General features: G+C 40.2%; 1 protein-coding gene across 1 annotated transcript in view; it reads left to right on the forward strand.

The window, feature by feature from the left end:
• WDR49 (WD repeat domain 49) overlaps positions 1-24,649 on the forward strand; it is a 94,883-nt gene that overhangs the window by 35,974 nt on the left and 34,260 nt on the right. Inside the window, exons 7-11 of the mRNA XM_040986387.1 lie at positions 5,523-5,756; positions 12,031-12,195; positions 16,837-16,952; positions 21,840-21,967; positions 24,336-24,434. Of these exons, the coding sequence (XP_040842321.1) occupies positions 5,523-5,756; positions 12,031-12,195; positions 16,837-16,952; positions 21,840-21,967; positions 24,336-24,434 (742 nt within the window). The remainder of the gene's footprint in view (positions 1-5,522; positions 5,757-12,030; positions 12,196-16,836; positions 16,953-21,839; positions 21,968-24,335; positions 24,435-24,649) is intronic.

The raw sequence follows: 24,649 nt of genomic DNA on the forward strand, positions 1-24,649 counted from the left end.
CTCCAGGTTTCAGACTTTGTGGAGTCTTTCATGCAGCTGGTGTTTTGTTTTTGCATGATCTGCTTGCACATTGGTGTTAGATCCTGTGTTCTGCTGTACTGAATTTGGGAGTTCACTTCTTTAGGATTTGTTGTCTTCAGCTGGTGACCTTGTATTTATCATAGCATTTGGCATCTTGTAGTGCTTCATGAATGATTGCTGAAAGATTGAAATAAAAACACATAAAATGAGGGAGCAGTATCAAGGAAACTCTGAACATTTTTATGAGGTTAATTTAGTTGTTCTGTATGAGATTTATCGGCATCTTGTTCTAACGTCCATTACTGAATTTATATTGTTATTTGTGTTCTAGAGTGCAGAATCAGTACACTGTGTCTTTCACTGAAGTGTGCCTGAAGGCACAGAATATGTGACCAATTTATTTTTGTTTTCCTAGTGTCCAGCAGATAAAGAGTATGCCAAAATCTCCATCAAATGGTAAATTATAGGATAAACTTACATTGGTGTAAAAATCAATTTTGAATTCCTACATAAGGGTCTCCTCAAAACGTTGGTGGGTAATAGAGATTATGAGAAGACTCTTCATGGGTGCTGCTCCCATCAGCCAAGTGTAGCGTTCAAATGAGATGGGGCTCCTTAAGGCTCTGTCTCTTGAATTGTGGTATTTGTATATCAGATTGTCAGTAAGAGGTTGTTAAGTGAATGAGTGCTTATCGCACAGGTGCTTTCAGCAGAGCCAATGCCCTCAGCCCTGTTACCCTGTTATCCGAAGGCAAGGTCTCCATCTGTATGGGTTGCTCCTGCAGGGAACAGTCACTGCACTGATGTTCTGACACACACACACAGTCACACAATTCTCTCTGTCACACACACACTCACACACACTCACACTCACACACACACATACACTCACACACACACTCACACAATTCTCTCTCACTCACACACACTCACACACACACTCACACAATTCTCTCACACACACACACTCACTCACACACGTTCTCACTTTCCACACATTCTCACACATACCCAGACATAACTTACACACACGCACTTCACATGCTCACACACACTCTCATAACCCTCACATATACACACTCACACACACTTCACACACCCACACATATACATATACTCTCACATACTCACACTCTCTCATACACACTCACACTCAGACAATTCTCTCTCACACACACACTCACACACATACACACACTCACACAATTCCCTCCCTCTCACACACACTCACACTCACACAAACACAAGCACACACTCACACACACACCCTTTCTTTGCTTGTTGTAATTTTGTATCTATTCTGTGCAGTGTCAGCAGTTAGTCATGCTTGAAGAAGCCTAGCAAATCTTCCATAGAATCACTAAGTCTTTCTATTTCTCATTTCTCTATCAGGAAACTATGAATGTTTCTGTCTTCTAACTATTATTTTCTAACTAGTTCATTTTACCATATAGCCAACACATATATAATGCTGCCTTGGTTTAAAAAGGCATACTGACAATTAACTCAACCCATTCATGGAAATGCATGCACATTTACCTACTTCTATAGCAGTAATTTTGTAGTACCAGAGAAGTGTTATTTGTTAGTTGCAATTTTATCATGTCTGTGTGAACAGCAGGGTTTTATTTCTCTCAGGAGGAGAGCCTTCTTGAGCAAAGCTAGGCTAGAAACATCGGATGGCCTATATTTCTTTAAAATTTGCTTGAATTATTGTTATCTGGAATATTTAGAAAATAGAGATTGAGCAATTTTATCGTATTTTCAACAGAACTGACAGAATTGCAGAGCTGGCAGTGGGTCCTTCATCCAAAGAGGAAGATGAAAATAGCATACTTGGTGGAGAGAGCTCCATGCTGGTTCTCCTGCTGGGTGTCCGATGTGCTGACCCCCTGGTCCCTGGTTCTCAAATAGACGTATGCGGGATACAATATTAGCTGACAATTCTGTATTACAGAAAGGTTAGCTACTGAGAAAATGCCATGCAGGAAAATGTCATCACTCCTATATAAAAAGCTGAATTTTGCCTTTAAAATCATAACCTTAAGCACAGACTCCTGCAAATAAAATTAATGAAGATGGGCCCCGGTGCGGTAGCCTAGTGGCCAAAGTCCTCGCCTTGAATGCACCAGGATCCCACATGGGTGCTGGTTCTAATCCCAGCAGCTCCATTTCCCACCCAACTCCCTGCTTGTGGCCTGGGAAACCAGTCGAGGATGGCACAAAGCCTTGGGACCCTGCACTCATGTGGGAGACCCGGAAGAGCTCCTGGCTCCTGGCTTTGGATCTGCTCAGCTCCTGCTGTTACAACCACTTGGGGAGTGAATCAGTAGATGGAAGATCTTTCTCTCTGTCTCTCCTCCTCCCTGTATATATGACTTTCCAATAAAAAAATAAGTATTTTTAAAAATTAGTGAACATGAAACAAAGTCCGCAACCCTACCCTCTGATGCTTTCAGGTGCTCTGAGTAGGCGAGGAATGGATCCTCCAATCTCACGATATAAGTAGATGCTGAACTTTAATGAAAATTTGTGGAAAATAAATGGAATGATTTTAAAATTATTTCAATCCAACATGAGCTTCTCTTTTCATTCTATTTTACAGGAACTTTTTGATGTGACCGCATATAAATATAAGGGAAACAATTATTCAATTATAATTTTCAAGAGTTTGTCCTACTGGTTTTTCTACTAAAAATAATAAAAATTTCCGAAGTGTGTGAAAGGAAAATTAATTTTAAATATATTCCTTCATAAGTTGTGGTCTCATTCTATCCCCAGAAATCAACTTTAATATAACGAAAGGGTTCTCAAATAGCAACTAGATAATTAAATGTCACTTTGTTCAAGGATTTGAAACAATATGAAATTTTTTAAGGTTTAAAGGCTTTAGACTGATTAGGAAAAATGAGAAATAAAGTTATCTGACTTAAAACTAGGTTATACCATATTATTAATTAAGCTGCATGAGATTTCTTGCACAGGAAGATTAGCATTGACCTTGAAACCAAGTGAAGCAGTTATGATTTAATACAAAGGGAGTACTTGGGAACATTAAAAAATTACTGATGTCTGAACCTTAGAGAGATTCTGATTTAATCATTCTAAGAAAAATGCTCTACCATTGGTGATTTCTAAAACATCACGGCTGTTTCTGATGTTAAATTTAACAACCACTGTGCTATAATATGTAGCACAGAAGGGCTGAAAAGCACCTGGGAGACCTCGTGTGGCCACACAGCTGCTGGGAGCATACTAGAACACTGCTTCAGGCTGGGATGGCAGCATATCACACGGCTGCTTGAGTCTCAACAGAGAGAAAAAGCAAGATTGAAGATAGAAGGTAGACTTATTCATTTAGCGAGTTTAGGGTCCCCAAAGAAGTAAAATAGTAAAAATTAATTTTAAGATAAATTAATAAATGCACATATTCTGATAAAATATTTCTAGGCATAATTGTTCATAATGAAACTTAACCAGTTGTAGACTAGCAGGGTTATAGTGCATCTATTTTTAATTTTTCATTTAATTTATGAGACCAAATGTCAGCCAACATAAATTACTTGAACACAATACAAAATGATTTGGAAAAGTTAGAGTGAGTAGTAGTACTAAGTTCATGTTCCGATCTATGCACTAGATATTATTTTGACACAAAGTTAGCTTCCATTTCTGACAATGGAATCCACAGTAAGCAAGACAACATTTTGAGCAATAAGGACACGTCAATGAGTGCCATGTGAGCATTTACCCAGAATCTGGATGGAGTAAGTCTGATGCCTGAAACATTCCTTTATAAGGCTTATCAATTCCATTCCTATACAGAACACACTGAACTACGTGTGTGAAGCCTTACTTTTGCTGGGATTTATTTACATTCTTGAAGGTAAACATCTCTGGGAGAGCTGCCACAACTTTGGAAGTGAAATTTTGTTTTTCAAGTAGTGATTAAGGATGGGGGCTGGCACGAAAGCTCAGCTGACTGATCCTCTGCCTGCAGGTAACAGCATCCTATCTGGTGCAGATTCATGTCCCAGGTGGCCCACTTATCATGCAGCCACCTGCTTATGGCCTGAGGAAGCAACAGAGGACGCCCAAAGCCTTGGGACCTTGCATCCATGTGGGAGAGCCAGAAGAAGTTCCTGGCTTTGGGCTTTGGATTGGCCCAATTCAGTGTTGTGGCCACTTGGGGAGTGAATCAGCGGAGGAAAGATCTTTCTGTATCTCATTCTTTCTGTAAATATGCCTTTGAAATAAAAATAAGTAATTCAAGTGATGATTAAGGATGATTCTCCAATAAAACATTCTTACCAACAAAACTCAATTTTTTTTTAATAAATATTTAGCATTGAGGTTAGAGCACTGGTCATGGGGTTGATGTGGTAGGGAGTGGCAGGGTCAGACCCCACTTTCTCCATGGTTGGTAGATGAAGAGGTTACTATAGATCAAGCAGAATTATTTCTACAATATGTTTTTAAAAATTGCACAATTTTTTTTGTTGTTGTTGTTGTGCATGTGGACATCCTAAGAGGCAAAATTATTGCCCCTCCTCTGAAAGTTTTTGAAGCCTCTCTCTCTCTCACTGTGTGTGTGTGTGTGTGTGTGTGTGTGTGTGTGTGAAGAGAATTGAAAACAGGTAATTTTGTAAGTTTTCTATTGATAGTGTCACAAATCAACACAGAGTTAGAGATTTGAAAGAGCACTATTTGTGATGGTTTGTGTCTGGCTTCTCATTTGAACAAATCAAGGTGCTGGCAAGGCTTTGATCATTTTAGTAAGTTATGGAGGAAAATCCACTTCCTTGCTTTTTCTGGCCTCCTTGTCTCAGGTCCCTTCCTCCATGCTCCAAGCCAATAAGCCTAGGACAGAAGCTTTGTGCCGTCCTCGACTGGTTTCCCAGGCCACAAACAGGGAACTGGATGGCAAGTGGAGCGGCCAGGATTAGAACTGGCACCTGTATGAGGTCCCAGTGCATTGAAGGCGAGGACTTTGGCCACCATGCCACCGTGCCAGGCCCAGAAAAAATCTTCATATGGCAACACTCTCAATCTGATCTTCAATGTTTAAAGACTCCCGTGATTGCCTTGAACTCAACCAAAAAAACCAGGATGATTTTCCATTTCAAAGTTCTTCATTTTATCACATCTGGAAACTTATGGTTTGTAACATAGCGTATTTGCAGTTTCCATGGACTTGGATCTGGCCGTGTGGGTAGACCATTACTCTGTCTATTCAAAGCACATTCTAAAGGCCAAAGTTTTCCCCAAGGACCGACATGAGCCTCAAACGCCCTTCTAGAGATGCTTGCAACTTAGAAGAAACTTAAACAGGCAACTGAATACAAAATAATATGTGCTGTGACAGCAATGCAACCAATGTTAGTGCTGTGGAGGAAACAATGGTTTCCTGGGGTTGAGGAGGAGCAGAAAAGAACAATTGACATAAAAATATTAGAATTATCGTTGACATATTTATGTGATTTTTATCACTTTTCATTCAGGTTTTGAGACTCTGGGATGTTCAACACCAGCTGTCCATCCAGAGAATAGCTTGTTCATTCCCCAAGATTCAGGACTTCAGGTGCCTTTTTCACTTTGATGAAGCCCACAGACGCCTTTTCATCTCGTGTAATAACCAGCTGGCATTGCTGGCAATGCAGAGTGAAATCAGCAGGAGGGTGAGAAGCCATGAGAAGGCAGTCACCTGCGTTCTGTACAGTTCACTCCTGAGACAGGTAATGATGTCTGCTTGTCTCTCTCCTAACACATGTCTGAGTCCAGAGCCTCATTGCCTTAATCCAGTCCAAGGTGACACTGAAGACAAACCTTGGAAAACACGCGTGCCGAAGAAACAATTTAACAACCATGTGCTTCTCTGTCATAATGAGTGTTGGTGATTTCACTTGCATCCAGTGACCACAGCAGCACCGACAGAGTTATAAGGAATGACAACCTTTGAGGTAAAGCTAACACAACATGGGATGCTATTGCACTTATTATCTTTGTTAAACACTAATTTGGATCTTGAGCCAAAAATGCAGGTGAAGCTGGTTGCAAAGCTTCCTCTTATGAACGCCTTCCTCTTGTATCCCTGAGGATCGTTCTGAAATATGCATGAAACATAATTAGCAGAGACCCATTCTGCCAGCATATTTTACACCAATGGCTCACGATGGCAGCCTGGAATGTATTCATAATAAAATGATTCACTTGGTATGCAGCATGAGCGTTGTTTGCCTCCCCGTCACTTTAACGATGCTCTGCATCCTCTGCTTACGGGAGCACTACCTGCATTTCAATGAAAGAAGTGCTGTTCTCTGGCACACAGAGGCCATGGGGACCACACTCCTTTGTGGAGGCCGTGGCAACTTCTAGGCATCATGGAGAGAGCTGACCCCATTGGAGTTTGGCCTCTGTGATGATCACCTCCTGACTGGTTAGAACAGCGCAGCAGGAGCTGGACGGAAAGCCTGAGCCCAATTAGACAGTTATACCAGCCCTGATGGCTCTTTCCCTATGCAGAGCGCCCACATTCATGCACAAATGAGCAGTTCAGACTCTGTGCAAGGGGTGGGACGCCCTTTGCTAGTAATGAGCAGTGTGTCATGTCACCACTTCAAGCACTCCGCTTTCTGGTTATTCTTAGAGATAAAATCCTTTACAAAACAATCCCTTTTGAATTCCATCTGCAGAGAAACATTCCCCTGCAAATGTTTTACTGAACTTTATGAAGGCAACCAGTTAATTCGACTCCCTGGGGGCCACTGGCAAATGTGTTTGTTTCTAAGAGAACATTCTTCTGCTGATTGACCTGCAAAACTAAAGATCTAGGTTTTGTGCATAGAATTTGAGTCACTGTTGCCTAACCATAAAATGAGCAGTATTCCATGAGGAATTCAGGGAATGGGACACAAAGATCTAGAATATTCCACTTGGGACACAAAAATAAAGCCAAGGCAGCACAAATACGTGCAAATTATGGGCAACAATAGAACAGGTGCACATGGTCTACAATGTAGGAACTACCACTGAGCAATCACCTCTGATTGTCATGTCCTTATCGCTGCTAGTTGAAAAATCATCAAAAGCATTGGTGGGTTTGTGAAGTGCATAGAACCCATATCACACACATGAATGTTTCCTTTAGCTGATAAGCTGCGTCTTTCAATGTTGTGTTACCGTTGTAATTAAAATAAAACTGTATTACAGAAAAACAATATTAGTATTTCCCATGGTTCCAACAACTAGTAACGATTTACTTCTTAAAGTACTTAAATAGAAAATTCTTGAATAACCATCAGATGCTAAGAATGAAGAACAAAAGATAAAGAAAATATGATTTCTTCCCCAGCTGCTCTAGAGATCCAACTTGTCTCAGGCAGGATCACGACCTGCCTCCATGGCTCTGGGCTGCCCAGTTACTCAAGACCAGAATGTGGAACTACAGGAAGGGAGGAGACCAATTTCCTCTACTTTTGAAAAAAAATATTTATTGATTTTATTGGAAAGACAGATTAACAGAAAGAATGAGAGACAGAGAGAAAGCTATTCTAACCACTGGTTTACATCCCAAGCTGAGCTGATCCACAGCCAGGAGCCAGAAGATTCTTCTGGGTGTCCCATGCAGGTGCAAGGTCCCAGGGGTTTGGGCCATCTTCTACTGCTTTCCCAGGCCACAGGAAGGGAGCTGGATAGGAAGTGGAGCAGCCGGGACATAAACTTGCAAGGGGAGGATTTACACGGAGCCATTGCACCTGGCTTGGGAGATCCATTTTTTTCTTTTTATTTTTTTTAACCTTTTATGGTACAATTTCATAGGCTTTGGGATTTCCTTCACCTCCTCTCCATATTCCTTTTCCCTAACTTATTTCTCCCGTATTATCACAATAGTGTAGTACTTCATAACCAGTCATAAGTCCATCATTCTGTTACTTAAGTTTGTCCTGACATTGCTGGTGCACACAATGCCAGACAGTCCAGCATCTATCTTTGATTTGGAAGTAGAGATGCATACTGCATTGGATCTTCACAACTGGTCATGACTCTGTATTATGCACTTCTATACATTCCCTTAATTGAGAAGCCATGAAACAAAACCAACAACAGGAATAAAGACAAAATTAAACATTCACAGCACCATTGAGTTAAGTAAGATGCCACTGAATATCCAGTGTTGGGAGACCCATTTATAATTCACAAGCAAGCACTGGATGTGGTCAACGGAAGTAGAAGCAAAAGCAAAGGGCTTTCTTTGAGAAATGATCAGTTAGGTCTTGGGCTGGAGGGCTGTCCAGGAAAGACAAAATGGAAATCTAGAAGGAGGAAGGGGATCTAGACAGAAGGTCCCAATTGGCACCTGCTAAGTGACTTGATGCATTCACAGGGCGAAGGTTGATTCTTGGATGGCTAGTCCTTGACAAAACCATGGGTTGAGGCAGCGCTGAGGCAGTTTCAAGGTCATGACTGAATGGTCTGTTCTTGGACAAAAGAGTACAGGTGTGGGGTTACAGTGGCGGTTTTCCTGCAGCTCTCTCGTATCCCAGGAGCCTAGGTGCTCTCACGGAATCTGAAATGCCAAGACTATTTTCAACACTACATCCATTTGTTTGCTTCGGAAACTCCTTGTCTTGTGAGTGTTTGTGGAGTTTGCTAGAAGCTACGTGATGTGTAATAACATCATTCCTCCATTTAGCAGAGTTCATTCTTACAATCCTCTTACAAATCCTCCATTTTCACTTTAATATAGTAAATACACATACCATACACATTTGTGTGTGTGTGATTCTCTGTGTATATTCGACACATACATATTTTACATAAATAATTCTGTCTAATATGTCTCTGAAATCAGCATGTTAGCTCCACTTAGAACTTCTGAAAGAGAGGCAATTGTTCCCAAGAAACACTCTGGGTGTTTAGAAAAGTCAGCTCTTGTGCCTACTGCTGTTGGAATAACAAGACAAATATGCGACGCAGACACAGCCTCATGTCTCTTAAAAATTCTGATTTGCTGTGACAGTTTCAGATGAGAGAGGCAAAAAGGCCACATGCATTCCTGAACGGTTATTAACCCATTAGAGCAAGAATCTGTTCAGCAGTCACATATTCCCTAAAATGCAGTCATTGGCCAGTGACAGTTCTGCTTCACGCACTGTCTGTACCCTGTCTTCATCATTACCATTGGCTAAGATCTGGTCTGAAAGACACAGCTAAGAGTGAATTGCACATTGGCAGGGACCCGGCATCATCAAAACATGGCTTATAATGGTGACCCTCATGGTAATTCCTGGGTTTTATTTCTGACTGAAACAAAACAAGTTTGCTAAAAATAGTCTTGGGTGCTGTGGTCAAACCAGTTTCCTCCTCTGAAAGAGATGTTACATGGAGCCCTTTCTCACTGAACTCTGGCCAACACTGGTTGGAGGGTGATGACAGAGAATGTACTATTCATGGCTTCCCCAGGGACTGCCGTGTAAGGCAGCTTGCCATAAAAAATCAGCTGGACTCTAGGCTGTTGCCACTGTTGGTCTAGATTTCCTGAGAAATTGTTCAGTGGGCTGAGGAAGGGGATGAAGAGCAATGAGCAGTGTGTTGGGGCACAGCCAGACAGCTGGGGAGAGAACATGCAAGCTGGGAACAGGGACTGTTAGTGATTTCATGTTGTGTGTGTGTTAGACACAAGGCAGATGATGCATGAGGCCCCTTGTAACATGGGTGACACCGGTCTTTGAACAAGTAAGCAGATCTTTCCTTTAAATACAGCCTTATTTTATTTTATTTCTGTCTTCTTGATTTCTGTTAGGGAAATCTTTTAGTGTTGAAATACCTAGTTCATGATAGTTGCACAACCAATATTTTTTTTAACTGAAAAATAAAATCTTTCATAACTTTTAAACTTTTCTTAGGAGACACTATCAAGATTTTAAAACATGCTTCGAAAATTATGCATTTTCATGGTTCTGTTTCCTAATGAATATAATCAAAATTGCCAAACAGTTACGTGAAAAATTCACAGGTATAATTTGGAAATTCAAAGAATATCTGGAATTTATTTTCTAGAGCTATAATTATTTACATTCTCTGTCATGGTTGGAAGAATGCAAGATTATTACTTTTCTTAAATTGATTTTAATCATTTGAATCTGAAAATCAGTCATGATCCAGACAGGAAGTCAGACAAATAAAGCAGAAGAATAACATCAGCTGACTCTGGAGGCTTACTTAGGGCTTTGCCACACACTGTGCTAAGTGCCCTACAACTGCCGGCTTGTAAGAGTGGGGGAAGGCAGTTGGGATGATTACCTCTGGCTCACAGGTGAAGAAATTGATGCTTAGAGTAGCTAAGCCCTGACTTCAGGGACCAAGGCCAGGAACTGGTCGGTAAAGAGCGTGCCCTTCAACCCAGGTGTACTGCTGCCGCGTTTCCATACCCTCCACCACCATCTGTGCCACACCAACAAAACCACAGACACGCAGTGATATTTAAAGTACAACATCACTTTAATGAAAAGCTTCAGGTCACTTGTCTTAGAAATTATATCATAGCTTAACCATAATAATAAAATATTGATTTCACTGATAGAAAATGTGTAGCATAAATATAGTTTTGTATTATCTATGAAATTGTTTCACCAGGACTGCTAAATTCAGGATAAAATAGGAGTTTCCACAGCTTACATGCTTGCGAGTAGTTCTGTCTGAGACACAAATATTACTAGGGCATAACTTTTTCAATCTTTTTCCTTTTTACATTGAAACCGCTGTGTCAGATGAGAATAATCTACCAGGATTATTATAGCAACCTCCATCTGGCCTTCCCCATGCCTATTTGTCCTCCACACTGGTGCTAGAGGTGTCTTTAAAAACCAACCACATTAGCAGCGAGATCAGAAGTGGAGCAGCCAGGACTCGAACCAGCACCCCTACATCATGTTGGCATGAGAAGCAGTTGCTTAGTCCACTGCACCACAATGCTAGCTCCTCAGGTTGTTTTAATGTGTAGGTCTAGATCATAGGCTCTTGGAAATCAAAGGTTGCTTGGTGTGCCATTCCAGAGCCTGGCACAGAGTGAGCATTCAATGTGGCTGTAGAGTAGATGAGTGAATGACTCTATGTCAGTTGAGGATGTCTGATGTCAACCTGTTGCATTAAGAAAATGCTGCACTCAAACGCAACACATTCCTATAGAAAATTAAGTTATGCAATGAAGGTCAGTTCTTACATAGAAAACGAAATGTTTGAAGATTACCTATTGTCTATTATTTCTCTCCCATTGTTTTGGTCTCTGAAGTGATAATAGCCAGGGGCTTTACATCTATAAATCCCTTAAAGGACTCCTAATCATTTAAAGCTGAAATCAGTAATCTACTTGTTGGTATAAAATGTCTCATTTTCAGACTGTGGTATGTAATCCTAGCCCTTCTGGCATCTGTTTTGTTGCCTTTCCTTGAAGTGATTTGTGGAGTTATATTTAAACTGCAATCTTTGTCTTTAGAGACCCATCAATAATTACGTTAAGCTGTAAAATTATGCATAGCACCTTGAGAAAAGGGAAAGTGAGAGACTAATGGCTTTAAAAGCAATGACTTTAGTAATTTGTTGAAATTAACTTTTTCTCATAATGGCTGGCAGTACTCCTTTCTGAGTGCTAAATGGAAGCTTCTTCAAGTAGTGTCAGCACAATGCAATAGGAAAATCAGCTTTCTTACCTAAATGTGAAAGATTTATATGTTTGCTGGCAGTAGGACTCGATTTCAGGATGGCCTCTGGATGCTAAACTGAATAGTGGAGAAGGCAAGCAAATTCCATCTTTTCTGATAAACAGGATCATGGCTTAGAAATTGAAATGGTTTTGACTTAACAAAAGGGAACAAAATACATTGCAAAAATGTCACTCACTACTGGGGGAATCTGGGTAACAGAGAGGCACAGGTTAGATATTTTTGTTAAAATAAAAATAGCTGATCCTAAGACTGTATTTCTTGTCTCTATCATGTCATTTTCTCTTAGGTAATCAGCTCTGATGCGGGGTCCACCGTTTCCTTCTGGATGATAGACACTGGGCAGAAAATCAAACAGTTTACCAGTTGCCATGGCAATGCAGAAATCAGCTCTATGGCCCTTGATGCAAATGAGACCCGGCTTTTGACTGGCAGCACAGATGGGACTGTGAAGGTGCGAATATAGTAATGCTTTTCCCATCCAGAGATGTGGAGGCTGAACGCCTGCGTGCGTTGTCGCAGCCAGAGAGGCACATGTTCTGCCTTTTTGGCCTTACGAGATGCAGATGAGAAGAGATACGGCTCAAATAACTTCAACTATCTCATAACAAAGCTGCCAGGAAAGTAAAGCTCTATGGAAAATGAATACATGATTTTTCTGAATAAATTATTCAGGACAAAAGCATAACTTGGCTGACTTATTTTAGAAAGCCCTTTCCACATGCTGAATAGGGGACTCCTTCAGGGAACAGGAGGCTTCAGCTAATGTCTCTAGTTTTCTTTTTTCTAAATTTATGACATGAGAACTCGGGACAACTTATAGAAACTAAAGAAGGTGTAGATGCATTTTTTTTTTCAGAAAATGAGTGTTTAAAAGCAAGTTGCTTTGATAACTGGCATTTTTGTTTTGTGAAATCATGTGGGGGAAGAAGAATGGTGGAAGGAACAACCACAACTTTATTTCTTCTTCATCCTAGACTAGCACTGCTTCTTGCTCCCAGTTTCTTATTTTGAACTGTTATTCATCTATTCTGGTTGGAGAGTGATTGCATTTTCAAGCATAGCCTGATGCTTACCTGTGACTCTTCTGCCAACACCCAGCCGTCATGAACATCTCTGTCTGGGGAGATGACAGGAGACACTTTGAGGCAGCACAGGTAGTTTGTTGCGTATGTTCTGGATGGTTCTCAAGTCTATTCACTGGCATCGGAGAGGTATCTGACTGTCTTCCGTGAAAGGGTACATGTTGTGTTCTGGACAGGATCACAGTGGGACCTCCTGAGGTAGTTAGTTAGAACATTATGGGCGTTCAGAGGGAGTCCCAATGGGCGGCCATCATGCTGTAACAGCTGCCAGAGTGGGATGAGGTCAGAATTCTCCAATCAGCAGAGTTTGGCCTCTGCTAACAGAGTGACTTATGGACTGTCAACTTGGGGTTAAACAAACTGGTTTAGAGGAGAGCTGGCTAGATGGGTGGAGAGTCCCCAATGACCCCAATCCCAGTAGTACAGATGAAATAAAAAGAAAACTGGCCTGGAGTATCTAACACTGATTTAGACAAATTGAGGAAGTCCGCCTCAGCCAGCGATCCCACAGTAAGAGACTGAATTGAGCAATGCAGCCTCAATCAAGGGCCACTTAGCTCTTTCTTGGAAAGTGACCAGTTACAGAGTTTAGGCTCAGGCAGACTTATAGATATTGCCAAAATGGTCCCAACTCAGTGACTTGGCAGGACCTTCAGGTCTACTGGAGCACATAGCTTCAGTAAGACATTAGCTGTAGCACATGAAAGATATTCAGACCACTTATTCCCCAAACCAGAGGCCATCAAAAGTCAGGTCTTTAAAGATGTAAGTTCTCTTGGTAAGAGGGGTATTTAGGGGAGAACAGTGACTCGGGTGACAAGCACATGCACTGCCATGATATCTTAGAAGTTGTGTGGGTTTAATAGTGAATCACCACTCCTAAAGGTACGCTTAGCTTTATCACAGCAGCACAACACAAACCTGCAATCCGGCCAGCTCTGCGTAAGAGGTAAGTCAGGGCTCAGCTGCTCTGACTTTGTTCTGTTGGAAACAAGAAGACTGATATTTTCCAACATGATTTATAATTCTGCATCCAGAATAAGTACCTATGTAATCAAAGACTTAAAAATTATTGCTCTATTTATCATGGTTATGAGGATTCTGCTTTCAGATGAGTATTTTAAATAATTAATATGCATACCATAAAATTATGAAATAAAAAAGAGAGAAATGCAGTGAGAAGGAAATCTCTTTCTCATCCCTGTTCCTGGCTCCCCGTCTGAGACTCTCAGTAGTGCCGCTTTCTTTTGCACCATTCTAGCCTATCAATGTGGTTTATTTCTTACTGGCCATCCACTCTATGTTCTGTTCTATATATTGCATTTTTATGCCTTGGGCATTGCTTCCTATGAAAATATAAAAAAAATAATAAGACTAAATTTATCTAACTTTATTGTACCTTTCCATCATCCAAACATTATTGAACGTGCCTTACACACACACACACACACACACACACACTCACACTTATGCACACATGCACATACATACACACACATTTACCACTTATGAGGTTAGAGGTTGGTACTTTAAAAATATGTTTATTTAGTTTATTTGAGAAGCAGAAAGATGGGGGAGGGATGGAGAGAGACAGAAAAAATAGAGACACAAAGACACACAGAGAGAAAGCATCCATCTAATGGTTTATTCTGCAAATGTCCGCACCCCATGGAGGTGACCAGCCTGACCCAGGAGCGGGGGATTGAACCCAGGTCACTTACGTGGTGGCAAGGAGTCCAGTATGTGTGTCATCCTTCACTGCCTGGCAGGGCACACTCCAGCAGGAATCTGCAACTTGGAACACAGTGGGGGTTTGAATTCAAACACTTGGATGAGGGATGAATGACAAGTGAGACTTCTATTTTTAAGATTTGAACATCAGAGTTAGAGAGTGAGGGAGAAAAACACACACAGAAAGAGAGTGAGGGAGAGAGAATGAGAGAGAGGGAGAAAAAATGAAAGAGAGAGAGAGAGAGACAGAGACAGAGAAGAAAGATTTTCCATCTACTGGTTTTCACCACAGATGGCTGCCACAACCACGCCTGAGCCAGACCAAAGACAGAAGCCAGGGTCCAGGGGCTTCATCCCCATCTCCCAGGGGTCCAAACACTTGGACCGTCTTTCGTTGCTTTTCCCAGGCTGTTTGTGGGGAACTGGATTGGAAGTGGAGCAGCCAGAACACAAACAAGGGATGCTGACATTGCAAGCACAGGCTCTCCCCACCAAGCCACAGCACAGGCTTCTGGCAAGTGCATATGTATGCATAAACCAAATATGTTTTCCCAAATTGGCGCTTGTAATATCTTGTTTTTGCAGACGAGGAAATTGAATCCTAAAGATGTAAAGCAATTGACTCAAGGTTTCATACTTGTTGGAATTTGGAAATAGTCTAGAAGCTTGAAAATAATTCATTTTTTAAGTGTCTACAATCTGTGCTACTGCATGGATATTACTATCATTATGCTCAGTTCTTTACTAATGGAAAATTAGGATTGTACAAATTTATAACATTTACAGACAATGCATATAAATTTAAATTTTTTTATTTTAAATTCTTTATTTTATGACACAGTTTAACAGGCATTGGGGCTTCCCCTCGCATGCATAATTTTAATCACATAAGTGTTTTTGTAGGATGATTTTCTAGATGCCAATTTTTGCAGTAAAAAGTGTGTGCATTTTACTGTTGGTGTAGCGCCAACTTGGCCTTTCTACATAATGTGTGAACAATATTTCCTAGAAGCGAGTAGGGTTAACTGGTAGTAATCCTTTGATACATCCTCTCAAAGTGAACTCGTCATGCCCCATGCGTTTCCCACTGCCTGAGTAACTTAGAACTGTGTCTCTTTCAGGTCTAGTTCTGCATCCACCACCCGCAGGAGGTTTTATTAGCACATTATGGGAAACCTCATTGGTGAAAACTATGTCACATGCTTTATGAGATTCTCAGGATAAGATTCTTATGTCATGAATAGAGGAACCCACAAATAGAAAATCAGTGTTTCAAAGTGCCTTGTAGTGTGGCTCTTTATGATGTTACCTCTTCTCTTCTAAACACAAAGTTTCCCATGCTCCCAAAGCAAGCTATAGATTTATTGTGATCTTCACCAAATTATCAGTGACATTGTTTATAGAAACAGAAAATTAGATATGCATGAAAAAACAGATTATTTTGTATTACATAAGCAACCTTGAGTATAAAGAACAAAGCTGAAGGAGTCACAACAGCACTTTTAAAAACATTCCACAAAGTAGCATGGCACTGGCATACAAACTTGCAAATAAATGACCAGAGAATCCACAAAGAAGTCAGATCTCTATATTCAAAAGTCAACTGAAAATAGACCCAAAGATGCACTGAAAATAAACCCAAAGATGCACATGTAACTCTCAAAACTGTGAAACCACTAAAGAAACTTTAAGAAAAACTCTTGATTAAACTGGCCTGAGAAAGTGGTTTTTTAGATCCAACGCTGGAAAAACTAAAAACCAAAAAATGATGAATGGAACTGTAAGAAATGGAATGCCGTCTGCACAGCCAGGAGGTCAAGGGCTTAGGAGTCTCCAAGTACGAGCACGTATTTGGGTACTTTTACAGGTTCATGGAAAAATAGAATTTAAAGCAAGAAACTTTTGGTGAAAACTATGAAATTCATACACATAACAGTCCTCAAAAGATTCATGAAAAAGGAGTTGTTTGAAAAAGCTGTGTATGGATTTCAAGCTTTTGGCAGAAAGATGAACTTCTTTTTGCATTTCATTTTCCATGAAGCTTTTGAAATACCCTTAAAATGTGTTTCATGATGTTAGAAGAGTAATAAATGTGGCAGTCGAATTCAAATTGCCAGAGGATTTTCTTTCATTTTATGTCTTGAGTGAATCTATCTATCCCAGATCAGACTATGAACATGGGTGATTACAACAGGCCTATTTTATCTTGCTCATTTTGAAGCATTGAAAAGGTATTTTCATTCTTAATCTCAAAGGTGGTTTTAACTCTTTTCTCCAAGGTGTGGGACTTCAATGGGTTTTGTCATCACACACTCACTGTTGGGCAAGATGGAGCTGTGGATATTTCGCAGATCCTTGTTCTAAAGAAGACAATACTGGTTACAGGCTGGCAGAGGTATGGATGTTTTATGTAAAATGTACAAAGGTACAAAGAATATTTCACATTAGAATTATAAAGGAGTATAGAAATGTTGACTGATTCTAAATCATTAGCTTGTTGATGAGCTTGGAGAGTGAAACTCTGGTTGGAATTGACTGAATGCTTAGTGAATAAAACATTGTAAGATCATATAGATGAACGGTTTTGAAAAATGCCATAGGACTTTTTCCTGGCTTTGGGAATTAGACCCTTTTGCTCTCACCATTCAATATGGAGACTTAATAGAAGTTTTTGGATTCCAAGAGTCCTAAAATTTATAATCCATGCATTTTTAAAGAGTAAATTACATTCCTCCAACTATAAAGGAATCTCATTCTGTCTTCTCTTCTGCTTATTTTCAACTACAGTCCTAGAAGGAAAGAGTACATTGCTGCTGTTGGTACCTCCTAGCTAACAGTGTAGAAAGACCCTTTCACGGCCCAGTCAATCTTGAGGAGCAATTCTTCCCCTTTGATATAAGCAAAATGAGTTTTTATTTCCTTTTTTTTTCCTGGAAGAACTAAGGGATCATAAACAGGAATTTTTCTATGGCATTTTTAAGCACTAGGAAAATTAAACTGTGATATGTTTTGAAAATATGCTGGTCATAAATTCAACAGTTCACAAAATATTGCTGTAATAGTAATTTGCTTGACATTATTTACTATAGAGTTATGATCTTAATGACTTCAAGCTGGAAGTAAATCAGTTTCTGTATCTGAAACGCCAATAGCACGTCTTTGGGGATTTTTGTCTATCACAGGAAATCTTTTTCTTCCAATGCAAAAAGTGTACATATAGACTAGGATACAATGCCACACATAGCTACATTTTCAAGGGTTGTTTGATATCACAGAAAACATTATTCTACTGGATATTGAGAAATAATTCAATTTTGCCTAACATTGAAAGAGAAGAGTTCTCACACTCTTGGAAACAGGCATGATCCATCATCAACATAGAGTGTATGGTCTAATGATCTCTGTAATTAGAGCAAGAAAATGAATATGTTTAATTCTCTAATATCGTAGCAGCACAGATTTATGAATCTGTTGATTCAACTTAAATTCTTAACATAATGAAAAAGAATATATAGTGTAAGCCAGAAGCAGAAATGTGCATCAATTATTAGCTTTTTCAGTTAGCTTACAGAAGAAAACTGAAAGGATCATATTATAAAATCGCCCGTGAGTGTCCTCTGTTGGTGAGTGTTGCTTTCCACAATCTTGGGGAGGAAGCTTTGGGGAAATCGCAGTCGGAATAGGAAAAGATGTCACTCCCCACATTTCCTTTCCCTCCTCCTAACGCTGTCAGGACTTGAATTTCTCAGTCAGAATTGAAACTTGAGTAATTGCCTTCTCGGTCACATTACATTTTACTTTTGCAACGGTCAATTCAAGAATTATAAATTCTAAATCAAAGGCTTTATGTTAGAATGAATTCAAGGAAGGATTCTTTTTATCAAGAGGCATTTAATAAAAGTGGCAAGATGACAGACTGGTTACAGCTGGCAAAGGATGGACTGTTGAACCAACCCATTCATAGTTTGGTGATTAGAAAAGAAATAGCTGGAAGAATGAGAGTCAGCTTATAAGCTGGAAGAAGCTCCCGGCTCCAGCTTTGGCCTTGCTCAGCAGGGCTTTTATAGCCATTTGGGCAGTGAACCAGTAGATGGAAGACCTTTTCTCTGTTTCTCCCTCTCCCCTTCATGTTATTTATATGATCTCGTTTTTTATGCCTCATTAATAATATTGAATTATATTATTACCTTTTATTAGCAAAGGATATTTATACAACATTGATTGAGCACATTTTTCTTAATTGCTTATTTTGTTTTTGGTAGAAATTTAAAGGATACTTAAAGAGCCAAAAGAATATTGTTTGGTTTGGGCAAGAAAATGTGTTTCACTTAGTTCCTTATTACCTTTAAAGGTTAGGAATATTTGCTGAAAGAAAAACATTATCTTGAAATCTTGTATCACTTGAATCCAGGCCAATTTTACCAATCAACAATATTCCAACTATCTTTATGTCAACAGTGAACTACTTTTTTCCCCAATCTCCAAAAAAATATTTTTTTTATAAAGATGTGCCTTATTTGATCTGTGCTTTCATGGACCACTCCCATATTCAGATACTTCAAAAGTTTGTTTAAAACAGGGTTAAAATAGAGGTTTATTTTGATGAAAGATACTGTGAAATTCTCACATATGAGGGGATCTTCAAACACGAATGGACATGTTAGTTATGAGAAATGCACATGTGCATTTTGATTGTAGGGAAGCCGCACAGATGTCTGCTGTAATCCTGTCTCCTTCAATTGTACTGTGTCCTCATATAACTGAGACGCAGGGACAGAATCAAAGAGAAAAACTATTTCCCAACAAGTAGCACGACAGCCACATTTCACACTGCAGTGTCTGGGTTGAAGCCCACTTCTCTTCCCGACCGCATCTTCCCAATAATGTTCACACTGAGAGGCCCACGTGGCTGCCCGCATAACTGGGCCCCTGCCACTCTACAGCGAACCTGTGAGTTCTGACACCCAACATTGGGCTGCCCCCACCTGGGTGTTGTGGGCATTTGAGCAGTGAACTGGCATGTGGAACCTCTCCCTATTTCTGCGCTGGTCTGCCTGTCAAATAAATGTAAGTTTTTGGAAAGTATGCTGGATTCATGAACAATAGCTTTCCACATCTGTATTTTTTCAGTAAATGTGTTGAAACCATGGCATTAACACCTATCTTTCATTGTGCTGTTTTTTTATAAATGGTGTATGGTCATCTTTAAAATTCTATCAAATTTTTTTTTTTATTGGAAGGTCAGATTTAGAAAGGAGAGACAGAGAGAAAGATCTTCTATCATCTGGTTCACTCTCCAAGTGGCCGCAATGGCTGGAGCTGAGCCTAGCTGAAGCCAGGAGCCAGGAGCTTCTTCCTGGTCTTTGACACGGGTTCAGGGTTGCAAGGCTTTGGACCATCTTCCACTGCTTCGCAGGCCACAAGCAGGGAACCAGAAGGGAAGTAGAGCAGCCGAGATAGGAACCAGTACCAATATGGGATCCTAGCATGTGCAAAACAAGGACTTAGCCACTAGGCCACAGTGCCAGGCCCACACTTCTATCCATTTTTATGCTCCAATTCCAATGTCCGTTCTCAACTCAGCCTTCACGATTACTGCTGTTTCGTGACGATTGTTCTGCACTTGTTTGGTGTTTATAATATGTCACTTGTAATTTAGTCATCTCTGCTCTTGGCTCTCTACCCTCTTATGTACCGTGAGTAGGAACTTTCACACAGAAAACAAGTAATTCTTATAGAATCAGTGGATATTAACAGGATGAAGCCAGAGAAAGTGAACTTGGCTAGCAGAGTGTCACAGTTGTTCAAGTACGGGTTGTAATGCTTAACTCGGTCACTGTCACAGAGCGTTTATATCAAAAGTGGAGGAATGAGTCTGTAGCACACGGTAAAAGTAGAATTTAAGTACTTGATTTGATCAGTGAAGAGAAGTGCATCAGGGGTTGGAGGGCTGGTTCGCTACCCAAAGTTGGAATTCAAGACAGTGGGCTGTGTGGAGGCAAAAGAGCCCATTTGAATTTCTGGTATGTTAAAAATCTATTGCCGATGGAGGAATTTATATAGAACTGTTAACAGGCACATGGAACTTACACAACACTGGGAAACGTTATGACAGAGGATCATTTTTTGCATTGTTTTTGTGGAAATGACATTGACACCAACAGTGGTACAGAGTGTCTCATTCAGTCAATTTGAGTGGGTAGAGATGAGCAGAGGAAGGACAACATATGTATTGAACAAGACATGAGAACATATTGGAGGGAAAGTAGACTAAAGAATGACAGGTCATAGGCAGGAAGGGAAGCAGTGGGAATAGGAGTTGAGGGAAATGGGAAGTGGAGTTGAGGGGAAGAATGGTAAAATACTGCTAGCACAGTTAGGAAGACTTCAGAGAGAAGGGATAGAAGTAAGATTGCAGGGAAATGAGGTGAGTGTAAGCAGAAAGGCAACAAACAATTGGTTACAGGTGCTCATTTGAGATGTGAGTCATCCTAAAAAGAGAGACAGGGTTATCACATCCTGGAAGACAAGGCTTGAAATTTCAACTGGAAACGTGTTGGCATTTATGCCTGGCACAATTTAATATCTGTTCTTCCCTTTCCCACCAAACCCCAGGAATTTCATTTTCTATCCATCCTGGCCTATCCTCTAATTCATCATCAGTGCCCCAAGGCACTGACCTCTCTCAAATCATTTTTTTTCTGCTTAAAATGTTCGTATATTGTGTCTTATGTCTTTAGAGCAGTGCTTGCCAAGTGTCTGACACAAATTTCCTTCTGTAAGATGCTGCAGACACCAACAGGTTAAACTCTGTAGTTTTAATTAAGCCAGGGCAGTAACACAGGGAATGTTGATGTGTTAAATGTTTTGAAAACTTAATGTTTGTTTTAACTCCAAAGCATTATTTGTTCACAGACCATCCCCACCTTTCCACCAGCGATTTTAACTATGCCAAAAGTCTTAGTGGTTGCAGAGTTTCATGTTAGGACTTTGCTTTATAGTGTTGGTGTTGAAGAATTCATCTATGTTTGATGAATATATGTTGATATCAGTGACTGTGAAAAGGTAAATTTCTATTGTTAAATACTCATGATTTACCAAGGAATCAAACAAGAGAATTTCAAAGACATCTCATACAGACATTCTCTGTATGAGAAGCTCAGTATTACTGCTGACAGGTCAGATAACATCGGACAGGTTACACCACCCAAACGGGCAATGGCCACTCAATACCTGCAGCACTTCTAGTGTAACAGTTAAACTCCATATTCTTTTGCACTAGAGCTATTACTGTGTTTCGCCAGAACTTCAAGCAATTTTTCATCGAGCCAGAAGAATGGAAAGGAGGAGTACAACATCAGGGTGACATTCTTTGTGCTGCGTTTTCACCCCCACAAATCCTGGCTACAGGTGAACGGGACCTCCATGTGAACATTGGAGTGTGGGGGAGGGAAGCTGTTTCACTGAGTTCATCACCCTTTACAAAAGCCTTTGCTCAACTGAAAAAAATGAGTATATTTTTGTAAAAACCAGTTATGGTACCTACTGCTCCTTGGATCCTGGGGCAAGGCATTAGTGGTTATTACGATCATCTGTCTGATTCTTTGGTTCGAATCACTCCTGGTTCGACTACTTGTCACTGCGCAATACTGGGCAGGTTTTCTAAACTCTGAATCATATTTTTCTCCGACAAAACATAATGCATCTAAATTTTGGTTTTCAATGCAGCTTGTCTGTGTAAAGCCTTCACACAGTGCTGGGCAAGCGGTATGCGCCTCAACAACCATTAAGTTTTGGGTATGACCCATTTTCAGGGTCACTATTTGCATGGTTTGCTGGCAGTGACACCTTGGTATTACTCAGACATTTCATATTGGGAGTCTGGGAATCCTTTGTGTAGTTTTGTCCTGACAGTATGGGTTAAAGAGTATCCTCACAAACTCAGAAAAATAAGGCCCTCCAAATGATTCATCAGCATGCTTTGATGTGACATAACTTTAAAATATAATAACTTTAAAAATATAACTTTAAAATATAATAACTTTAAAAATTGCTATATTATTTCTGGTCAAAGAAATAAATTCATAAAACAGATTGCAGAATTCTATGAAAGTGTAGAGTCTGAGTTTTGACAGGCTGATTCCTTTTATATATAAGAATGAAAAATGTTATCATCAGGACATCTATCCAGTATTAATTGTGTGAGGTTGGCCCATCTAGCAAGTTTACTATTTTCTAGGATCTCCATGATTTCTTTATGAAAGGGTCTATTCTGTAGCTGAATTTCCTTCACAGCCGCTGTAGGCCCGTCACTGCTGGAAGGATCACAAGCTATGTGGTTGATATTGTGAAAATGTAAAACACCATTGCATAGATGGATAGATAATTTTTTCATTAATTTTCATCAATCCTATGTGAAAATGTTTGGTCAATCACATTGCAAAGAAACATCTTGAATTCATAAGGAGGAGAAGATGGGGACCCCAAGAGTAGACAGCTGACTTGCACCAATGTCTGCTGAGTTGTGAGCTAAACAGGTTGCTTTCTCCAAGATATTCTGTAGTCTAGAATGCGTTTTTTTCCTTTCCAAATTCCAAGAATGTCACTGTGTGCACATCCCACTGACAGCCAGGTCTTCCTTACTTTGCGTTTGTTATTGCTTGAGCATGGTAGCAAGCTGCACCCACTGAGCCGCTGGGAACAGAACTCTGGGCATTGGCATTGCTGCTCTCAGGACCGGCTTCCCCAGTGGGAATTATTTCTGTTCTGCAAAGAGCAATAACAAAGGACTTTCTGTGGGGGATTTTTAGGATTGTAGAAATCATTAATCAATAAAGAATATAGGGTGAAGGATTTGAGAGAAAATACACACACACACACACACACACACACACACACACACACTTCACACACTTACAGAGATTCCAGGAACAGAAACCTAGAGCTTGATTTACTTGTTCTCATTAAGTAAAAATATAGTATGGTGATTATTAAACATTCTTTCAGGGCTTATGCTAGTACTATTCCAAGTGCTTTTCATTCTTTCAAGTAATCCTATGAGACAGAGTTTTCCACTCTGCTATAGAAATGAGGAAATCAATGCAGCCAATACTTTTAAAGATCATGTCCAAGGTTGCAGAGCTAATAATGGCAGAACCAGGACTCAAAATCAAGTGTCTAATTGCAAAACCTTTATTCCAAATGCTTTTCTTAAAACTATGAAATAAAAGGGGAACACGGTAATTTATACACATGTACATAAATTATTCTGTGAAGATTATAAAACTCTGAAACAAAAAGCCTAGTTATTGGGCCTGGTGCAATAGCTCAATCGGCTAATTCTCCACCTCTAAGTGTGGAATCCCATATGGGTGCTGGTTCATGTCCCGGCTGATGCATTTCCCATCCAGCTCACTGCTTGTGGCCTGGGAAAGTAGTCGAGGACTGCCCAAAACCTTGGAGCTCTTCCCCCTTGTGGGAGACCTGGAAGAGCTCCTGGCTCCAGGCTTTGGATCGCATCAGCTCCTGCTGTTGTGGCCATTAGGGGAATGAACCAGTTGATGGAACATCTTTCTGTCTCTCCTTCTCTACACAAATCTGCCTTGCCAATAATATACATATGCATATATTTAAACCTAGTTTATTACCCATGTCTCCCAAAGTATTAAAAGAGTGCCTATTACATGTGAGATTCTAGTTAAGATACATTTATACTGACATTTTTCTAATTATTGTTGCATGTATTTGCTGTTTACATCCTGCATCCTGGCACATGTAGGAAGTTATGATGGAGAAATTGTTCTGTGGAACAATAGCACTGAGAATGCTCGCCATGTCCTCCACCCAGAGTACCAGACGCTGGTCAAATCACAGTCAGGTGAGTGCAAGTTTGAAATTGAGATAGCACAGCCCAGTCAGACGTCAGGAGACCTCTTTTATGCATATGTCTGGTGGATCCGGCTCCTAAATTATAGATGATTGGCAATAAGCGCAAAGGGTTAGGATGTTGTTGTCTCGTCAAAGTGACTAACAAGGAGCTTGAGATCTATTCAGCTTGGTAAATTCTCTGTCTTGTGCCACTGCTTCTCTTTC

This window comes from Ochotona curzoniae, unplaced genomic scaffold, assembly GCF_017591425.1.
Source record: "Ochotona curzoniae isolate NIBS_2020 unplaced genomic scaffold, NIBS_Ocur_1.0 contig_4504, whole genome shotgun sequence".
NCBI classification, from domain to species: domain Eukaryota; kingdom Metazoa; phylum Chordata; class Mammalia; order Lagomorpha; family Ochotonidae; genus Ochotona; species Ochotona curzoniae.